Source organism: Lepidochelys olivacea (genome assembly GCF_965140295.1).
Source record: "Lepidochelys olivacea isolate rLepOli2 genome assembly, chromosome: 2".
NCBI lineage: Eukaryota > Metazoa > Chordata > Testudines > Cheloniidae > Lepidochelys > Lepidochelys olivacea.
The window spans coordinates 188326937-188336421 of record NC_140412.1 but is presented as its reverse complement, the minus strand read 5'-3'; the positions used below and the strand labels follow the sequence as shown (position 1 = coordinate 188336421).

Here is a 9485-nt window from a genome sequence, read left to right as displayed (position 1 = left end):
GGAGAAGAGGCCATTTATGTACAGCAGGTTCCTATACTGCCAGGATGGAGCACCTACCACACTACTCAAATGTGTGGCAGTTCAGTCTGCACCCTTTCTGAGTAAAGTGCCCAGAAATCCAAACAACAGGAGATTTATTTTCTTTTTCTTTATGAATCAGGTCCCTGCAAAGGCATTCTTTTTCATAAATTGCTTTTACTCTTATAATTTCTCTTAACAATAATTCCTGGTGAATACGCACATAACAACAACAAGGCAAGCTTTACTTTCACTCAGACTTAATCAAATAGATCATTATATAGTCTTAATTTTTTTAACCATTAAAATATTTTCATTTATAAAAATTAATCTAAATATAAATATTAACACTAAAGATTGAAATCACTTGATGACAAAATAATTCTTTGTGTGCTATAACATGTTTTTTATGATTTTTTTCAAACAGTAAATTAAATTTTTGCACATATTTGGCACAAGTAAATCTGTAAAAATGCAAATACCATGTAGCGGGGCGGGGCAGGGTTTGTTTTGTTTTTTGTTTTGCAATACCTACACAATACACATTTTTGTCAAAGAAGACTTAACATTGTAACAACAGTAGTTGCTTTTCATGCCTCTTATGGAAAACATCCTACTCCAAAGTCTGTTTTTTAAATCACACTAACAGAACAAAAGCCATTAATCTAGTAAAATTAGTCATTTCTGAATTGATATTACATACACAGTATTAGCGTATTATTAGACAAATATGTAAACCAACCACTATTAGTGACGTTTCATGACACGCATACCTGCATAAACAAAAATTTGGGAATGTATTATACACACACAGGAGAACAGTCTACTAGATGGAGATTGACAAATGTATTAGGCATCCTACTCTGTTTAATCTCCTTCACTAGATAGTGTGTGGACACACACACTATTTTTAAACACACTGGACCAAGTTCTGTCCTCATACTTGAACAAATTGAAGGCAATGAGGATTGCATGAGAATAACACAACGCATAATTTAGCCCAGAATGACCATCCTGGGCTAGATCTTCAACTGGTGTAAATCACCATAGTTCCACTGATATCCATGGAACTATGGGGATTTCTACCAGTAGGGGATATGGCCCTATACTTCAAAATTGGACCAAATTCTTTTCAAATTGCACTGGTAAGGAGACTTCAAATTAGGAGGGAAGTTCACACTGGAACCATTTATCTGGCTACTCTGACCGGGTCTGGGTGGGCTTGGACAAAATGGAAGCTGGATCTGAACTGCTCCTTAGTTTTAGTCATGCAGAATCCAAGCCTACTGACCAGATCTTGCTAAACCAAAACGATTCCATCTCTTCGCTATACAGGCCCAAACTACCAAAATGGCTACCTCCAATGTGTGCCCAATTTTCAGTAGTGCTGGGCACCCACCGTTACTGAGGTGGACGATGGGAGCTGTGAATCCTCAGCATTTCTGACAGCCAGGCTGCTCTTCTCTAGCTAGCCTAAATGCAGATCAAGGTGCCTAAGTTAAAGCACCCAAATCTGAAAATTTTGGCCATCATTTCTTGAATCCATCAGAAGCTGTTTAATGTCCCCAACTTTTAAATTACTGCACATTTTAAAATTTATTTCTCAACATCTGTGGTTAAATAGACCAATCGCTCCTTAGGGTTCTATACTGCCCATTAAGTAATGACCAGCACTGGTGGCCATACAAAGAGGTGCTACCCCTGGTGGAGCTTCAGGAGGCATTCTGCGTCCCGAAGCTCTTTGGGACACAGGGAGAGCTTGTCTGCAGCTATGCTCCTGTATGGTGCACAGCTCAGCACCCTCTGTGCACTGATCCTGCTCTGTGGGTCGGCAGGGAAGGGGGAAGGGCCATGGCCCCATCTCCTCTCTGCTTCCTTTTGGTTACAGGGGAAAGCAGTCCCAGCACTCCTCAGAGCAAAGGGACTGCAATTCTGAAAGGCCCTTCCATGCATCATGAAAGGGAGGGGAAGGGAGATGCCCCTCGTGTGCTATTCCCCCTCTTAGCACCTGTATAAGGGCCTTTTATAACTAGCCCTTAATGTTGAAAAATATGTTTCAGGAAGCACTTTCTTTGAACAATATCTAACACATAGCATTGTTTTATTCTAATTTTGTAATCTTAAACATTTGATAGGGATTCATTCAGAGATGCACCTGCTGTGTGTAACAAATATTTAGGACACTGCCTAAAATGGAATATGCTTCTAAGCATAGAGGCAAGGTGTTGATTTTGCAATGTTTTTCAGATGCCTCAGATGCCAAAATAATGACTCAGAATGGATCTTTTTGTAGACATGATACATGCGTGTCCCCCACCACAGTATGCTATGGTGGAACGTGCCAGCCTATCGCAAATGTAAACTGCTCCTTTAGCATCCAAACAGCCCACGTCTGGAGACAGAATAAGTAGTCAGCCAAAGTTGCTCTATCAGCATACAGAGGATCTTTTAGAAAATGCCATTGGGACTGATCTACAAACACTGAACTCAGTGTCAAACGTGCCAGCAAATATGGATCACAGGTTTGTTTTTTACCTTTCTCTTCACATGAAATATTGACCAACAGTTATCGTTGAATTAAGTATACAAAAACATATTGTATTTTAAAGACAATATACTTTAGTACAATCAATGGGGGTGGGGGGGGGAAGTGCATCTTAAAACATGGAGCCTTGCTTATGAAACTCAGTATCCTTTCTGGAGTCTCATGAGAACTTTAAGGCAGAGTTTCCATTAGCAGACCACAATGCTGGACAGCTTTCTCAGTGAGGTATCCAAACAAAGCCCTATTACTGAGGCATGGTGGGTTCTCGAGGGTCCGGTTTCTATTGGACATATACAATGGCTGTTAAATAAAGGCACTATAGTGTACAGCCTTAGGCAGTGTGTTATTGGCAGTAGTTTTGTAAGTCTAGTACATTACAGCAGATCCTATAGTTGGTTCCTAGAATGGAGAGAAAAGGAAAACATTAGCAAAATATTTCATAATGACAAAAAATGTCAAGAGTACAATGCTGATAAGGCTTTTTAAATGAAAGGGGACCATCAGTGTTTTATTACCAGGTGAAATACACCCCAAGCAGCACAAAGACTTGTAGACCATTTAAGTCCCCTCCTGATTGTTGAGATGAGCTGAGCTGCTTCTGTTGACAGTCCTTAGATTTGAACTCTGCGGGTGAAATCCCTGCCCCACTAAAGGTAACAGCAAAACTCTCATTGACTTCAATGGGGCCATGATCTCAATTTGGGTGTCTGGGGGCAAGGTGTTTTCAGCTTTTGATCCTGTTCCCCCATTGGCCTGCTAGAACACGAGAATACTGATCTTCTGGGTAAAGTGCATGGCCCATTTGTTCACACAGGGATGAAATTCACCCCTAAGTAGAGAGCCAGTACATGATCTTTGTACTACTTAACTCCCACTAAATCCCTATGCTGAGCATTTCCCCATAAGCAGGTGAGATATGAGGAGAGTGTCTTCTACTGTATTATATTGTGGCATTGTTGCTATCAGGGTCTGCCCCCCAAGTTTGTGCTGTGGAGTGAATGTCTATTAATTCTGCCTGTTTTGACAGGATTTTCTTTTAAATGGTTTATATTTATAATTCTATAAACACACCCAGAGAACTTGCAGTAGGAGCATGTCTATGCACATCAATGTAGGTACAGACTAGACTAGGGCTTGTCTACACTTACCGGGGGTTCCACACATGGTGATCAATGCATCGGTGGTCGATTTAGCGGGTCTTCTCTAGACCTGCCAAATCGACCGCTGATCGCTGTCCAGTCTACTCCTATACTCCACCTGAATAATAAGAAGAAGGGGAGTCAATGGGAGAGCGGCTCCCATCAACATTGCGTAGTGTGGACCCCACAGTAAATAGATCTAAGTACATGAACTTTAGCTAAGTTATTCACATAGCTGAAGATGCGTAACTTAGCTCGATCTCCACCCCTTGTGTAGACAAGGCCTAAGAACTAGGAGGAGCTCCTCAAAGAGGCACAGTTCCCTGACCACTCCCAGCTTCCTTGGGTCCAGCCTATTCCGTGCCCCCCCCCCCCCCCCAGATTCTTGGCCAGCTACTATAACTGGCAAGAGGGAGGGTGGAGCTAAGGCCTCTCCTTGCCCATTTGCTCTTACTGGGGAGTATCATATGAGCAGCTTCTTCTCTTCTCCTCCTCTCTTCCCCAGCCACCATGTCCAAAAGTGCAATCTGAATAGCTCTTTTGGCTGGGCAAGGGAGTGAAAGGAGCCTTAGTCTCATATGCAGTGAGTAAGGACTAGGGACAATCTAGCCTTAAATGAATAATCCCTCTCTCCATATTTCCTGCTTTTAACAGTTTTAACAAGGTCTGTTCTCAGATGTTACCATCAAGTCCTTGGCAGTGCTTTTTCTCTCTTTAGTTCTTTGTGTTAGAGATCCTTGGAGCATAAAGTTTCTGTTAAATGTTCTAACAGTAGTAACTGGAGAAGCATCAATATTTTCACCTGGGAGGGAAAAAATGGGAACATCCTTTACGTGACAACTTGAACCAAACAACAGACTTGAAAAAGCAAATCTTCTAGCTCTTTAGAGACTTAAACCTAAATTTTGAGGAAAGTTAGGTTTACTTTAAATGGAAACGGGAAGACTGTGATATTGTAAGAGAGGTTTTTGAAATTATGAGAAAGCCTGGTTCACTACAAAGTGACTTCACCTCCATCAATGGAGTTACACTGGCATAAGATTAGAGTAAAGCAGTGGTGAATCGGGTCCAGAAGTTGTCTGAGATAGGTATTTTCATACCACTGAAGAGTTACAAAAATTGGAAGGCACACACTGAAAAATTAGGAAACTCGGAGTAAACAGGATCTATCTCATGAAAATGTTCATAGGCATACACTAAATCACCAGATAATGTCACTAAGCCAAAAGTTATAGATGAATTCAAGAGATACATTTCTTAAGATGATTTTGTGGCGCGACACTGGGATGGAGGTAAATCAATGAGACAGGCATGTTAGCTGGGTAGCTTCACCCTGTCCCTAAAACTTTTTACGGCCTCCAGCCTGGATTCTGCAAGGCACTTAAAAAGGTGCTTAAATTAAGCTCACATTTAAATGTTTTATTAAATAGTGCTTTGCTGGATTCAGGCCTTAATTAAGCTTTTCCATGTGTACATAGTAAACTCTAATCAAGTGCATTGACTCTCCAGAAACTAGAAATACTTTTAAGACAAGAAATGGGATCTGTTGTCTATGGCACGGGTGCCTTCCAGACACGTGCTCCACTTAATCCCAGAATAATGCTTTGAACTACAATTGTCCATTGCTAACTAGCAGAGCTGGTGCTTGGCATAAGCAGACTAAGCAATTGTTTAGGGCCCGAGCAGCTCAAGCCCCCCCTACCCCCCCCGCTTGTTATTGCATGTTATGTGGGGGGCCCCCCATGGGCTAGCACCATCTCTGCTAATTAGCACGCTGTGATTGCTCTGACTGCTGATTCTAACCTTCACTCACTCCAAAATACCCTTTTTTGGGAATCTTTTTAGGTCACACAGCCATCATTTCTTATTTGCCTTAGCCAATCTTCTGCTCTTGTCCCTATTGACGTATAGCAGCAAATTAAATCAAAGCACCTTCCAAAGGGCCAAATCAGTATTTGATTTTACGTACATATAGCTCTCGGGTACCGTTTATTCTCACTGTATTCACTTGGTAATTTAATTCCCCTTAGCTGCCCTCTTTAGGGCAGAAAGAGAACATAATAAATAAAATGAGTTGAATGAATTTTTTGGTGCACCTTTTACCGGTGGAGCTGGAAGCTTTCTCCTCTGCTGTCTTGATGTGTCTATTGTTTGCATCTGTGAAAAACACACAGGTTTTACTAAGCTTTAATACAGAGAAAAGCAGGGTCTTCCCCCATGCAAAACTGCATAATGTTGCGGCACCTGGTTCATTTGCTTTTGATCCCTTTTCCTTGTCAGGTGAACACATGGAGCCACGTTCAAGCCTGCAACACTGAGAGCTGAAATTCTGCTCTCGATATCTGAAATCTTAAAGCAAAACAATAAATTAAAAAGAAACGAGGGGAGGGAGAAGTTTCAAAATTACTGTAAACACCACTAGTTAACGGCAAAAGGAACTCATGCTCACATTGTCATCAATCAGAAATATAAAGAAAGAGACAATTGATTTCTTCTGTAACTCTGAAAGACAATCTAATTGAGACATTTTGGACTGCTGTGTTCTTTAGTCCTGAGTGCCAAAGGGAACATTCACATATTAGGAAAGATGATTCCTCATTACATGGAGTAAACGAATGATCTCGTGGCACTGTACTCACATTCTCTACGACTATGGACACTTTGCTACATTTGAAAAATATCCAGTACCCAATGACTCACAGCTGTGTAATTCTAACTTCATTCAAGTTGTGTTTTAAAAAGTTATGCTTAAAGCACTATATTTTATTATGCATTTGCTATTTCACATTGGTTCTCATTTCTTTGAGCACAGAACAATGGTTTCTTTGTAACACCGAAATCTTCTACCTTAAACGTTCTGTAATTTATACTTTAAATACCTCAGCAAAGACATGTTATTAAACAAAGCAAGCAAGCAAACAGCTAAGTAAGTAAGCCTTTGGGGAGAAAGCAGGCTGAATTGGAGACAGAGGAAACAAATTACGCAAAAGTGACAGAACTGATAGAGAAATGAGAAAACAGCCAGACAGATAACATGTGCAGGGGCACACTGATGATAGATGAGAATCTGAGTTGCCAATACTGCGGGGAAGATATTTTCACTAGGATCGATTGCTTTTTAACTGTTTTAAGTACAAACTTATTTTCCTTAGACATCTGGTATGGCAGTCTTTTTTCCCATTTACATTTTACCATAAACTAATGATTTGAGCCAATACAAAGAAAACACCATCCTTCGTTTTAAAGCTACTCAAGTAGTTAGGACAAATCCTGAGGTCTTAGTCCTTACACAGGCAGCTGCTGCTGAATGACATCAATGTAAGCTTGCCTGTAAAAAAAAAATTGAGTAAAGACTGCAGAATGTGCCACCCAGTATATACTGGCACAGGTCAGAAGTTTGTTCGGAACAGAGATGGTAAAATCAGCATGGGCATGTGGCGGCAGTTCTCTCATTCTGGTCTATGACCACCACCCGATTTAGCTTACTGCACAGAGTCCAGCATCTTTGCTGAATCGGAAGATGTACAGCAGGCTGCCAATGGAACTTGGGCATGAATCAGCACCTCTTGACGTTAATGGGTGTTTTGCCAACCAACTTCAGTAAGAGCAGGATTAGAGCCAACATAGCTGGTCCAAAAGAAGGGGATTCCTCCTGCGTATCTATTTGTGATGAAATATGGCCCAAGCAACACTGCCCCCCCCCCTGCTCAGCTGCTGTTATATGGATGTATATTTTTGGATTATTAAAAGTGAAGTCCAGCTAATAAATCCATGTGGGTACAGGCAGAATCTGTGTGACAGTGGGTGATGAGGGTGGATCGGTGAAATATTAATAGATAAGGGCTAAGCACGACAGTACAGTACTGTGTTGCCCCTCGACATCGGAAGGCAGTGAAGTTCCTCACCTGAAGCTCTGCATGATGAACTTGTGCTGCTGCTGTGGCTACCTGATCCTCCAGCTCAGCTAGTTCCGATTCCGCTGTAACACTGTTGATTTTGCGTGCTGCAACCTCTAATTCATTCAGCTGGCCCTCTAAGCCGTACACAGTGCCGGCTGTCAGGTACACCTAAGGATCCAGATCATGGCACGGAGCAAGTCACTTTGTTTTTTATTCATGATGTAACTCGAAGAGGCCACAGGCTATTGGCAGCAGATGATGAAAGCCTCAAATCTCAAGAGCCCCAAAATCTCTGCCCGCACCACCGTTGCTATGAAATAGATCTGGTTGGAAATTTATTTTTTCAATTTAAAATTTCAACTTTTCAGTGACAAATCAAAAATTGAAAACGTTAGACTGAAAATGAAAATTTTGAATTGGAAACGCCTCCACGGTGCCTCCTGGGAGTTGTATATTTGGATACCTGATGACCCCATTTTTCTCTATGTGCAAGGCTACGTAGCCAGCCTGCATCTCCAATTATGCAACACAATTTTCTCCATTTTCCAAGCCACCATGGGGCACCTTAGAAGTCCTGGCTGTGGTGGATCATGGGAGATGTAGTCTGGCTGGGGAATCTGGCCCCTGGAGGAGAATGGGGGCAGAAGGCAGCCAAACTACAACTCCCATGAGGCACTACTGGTGTTTTGAAATAGAAATATTTTCAGCCAAAAACTGAAAACATTATGGTTTTCGGGTGTTCAGTTTTTTTGATTAAAAGTTGAAATTTTAGCACAGATTGACAATTTAGTAAAAAGTTTTGTTTAATCAAAACCCCAATTTTCTGTCAAAAGCAGTTTAGATGGAGAACTTCCAACCAGCCCTACTATGAAATGACATTATCTATATATTTAAATTTGAAATAAAAATGCCTCTACACAAAGTCAAGGCAGTCTGACAATTAAAATTCCACATAGGAATAATCAACTCAGCAGAATATTAGCACTTAGACCCAGTAAAATAAATTAACTTGATAATTAATCAAACCGATCCTACACCATGCAAAATTCATATCTTCATCCCCCTCCACAAGCCTTTGCAAATAGATGGGTTTTGCAGTGTGTCTTGAGGGTCAACCAATTAAGCTATTTGGGTACAAAGTGGGAAGGGCAAATTCCATAGTTAAGGGGCCCCTTTAGAGAACATTCTGCTAGCAGCTCCCTCTCTTCTGTAACATGGGGAGTCCCGGGCCAAGTGTCCTTTTTGACTAAAGCAGTGGCAAGGGAGAGGGGAAGATTCTCAAGCGGGCCAGTCCCAATTTATGTTAAGCTTTTTATCTTAAATCTAATACCTTGCATTACACCTGGAGACCAAGAGGCAGCCAGTGCCAATCTAGGACACTGGTGTCATGTGTTCCCATCGAAACACACCACTTGCTAAGCAGGTTGCCACATTTTGCACTAGCTTTAGTTTTTGAATGAGTCTCAGGGGCACCCCCATGTACAATGAATTAGCAGTCTGACTGTGGGGAGATAAAGGCATGGATAATTTGTCCTTAGTTATAAAATGTTTGGGATAAATAAATGTATCACTACAATTCTGTCAGAACTAATTTTTAAAAGAATCTCCCCTGCACAGCAATCTCAGCTAGGGAGAAATCACTAATAGACAGTTTATTTCCTAGCCAACTATTCAGAGCGATCATCCACAGTACATAGTGGTCTATTTACCCTCTTTCATCTTACTCAGAGAACCAAGTCTGTTGTCAAGCGGTTGGGTTTTCTTGATAGGACACATGCATCTACCGCTTAGTGCTCTGCCTAAACGTCTGCCAGTCCACGTGACAGTACTGCATCTTCTACCCATTCCCTAAATAATCAGCACACAATCCCAGCAGCCTCTGTT

The 9485-nt window shown here is 41.4% G+C and overlaps 1 protein-coding gene across 6 annotated transcripts in view; it reads right to left on the bottom strand.

Annotated features, from left to right (window-relative positions):
* Nucleotides 1–390: 390 nt before the first annotated feature.
* MYRIP (myosin VIIA and Rab interacting protein) overlaps nt 391–9485 on the bottom strand; it is a 348736-nt gene continuing 339641 nt past the window's right edge. For 3 of the 6 annotated variants that reach the window (XM_084621621.1, XM_084621618.1, XM_084621620.1), the window contains exons 13-18: nt 7608–7769; nt 5947–6051; nt 5799–5859; nt 4386–4504; nt 3712–3820; nt 391–2962 (exon numbers count right to left, since the gene is read on the bottom strand). In XM_084621621.1, the coding sequence (XP_084477747.1) occupies nt 3767–3820; nt 4386–4504; nt 5799–5859; nt 5947–6051; nt 7608–7769 (501 nt within the window). In that variant the 3' untranslated portion in view covers nt 391–2962; nt 3712–3766. Of the gene's footprint in view, nt 2963–3000; nt 3821–4385; nt 4505–5798; nt 5860–5946; nt 6052–7607; nt 7770–9485 lie in introns of those variants that run through there. The other 3 variants (XM_084621622.1, XM_084621619.1, XM_084621623.1) reach the window with 3 other exon arrangements.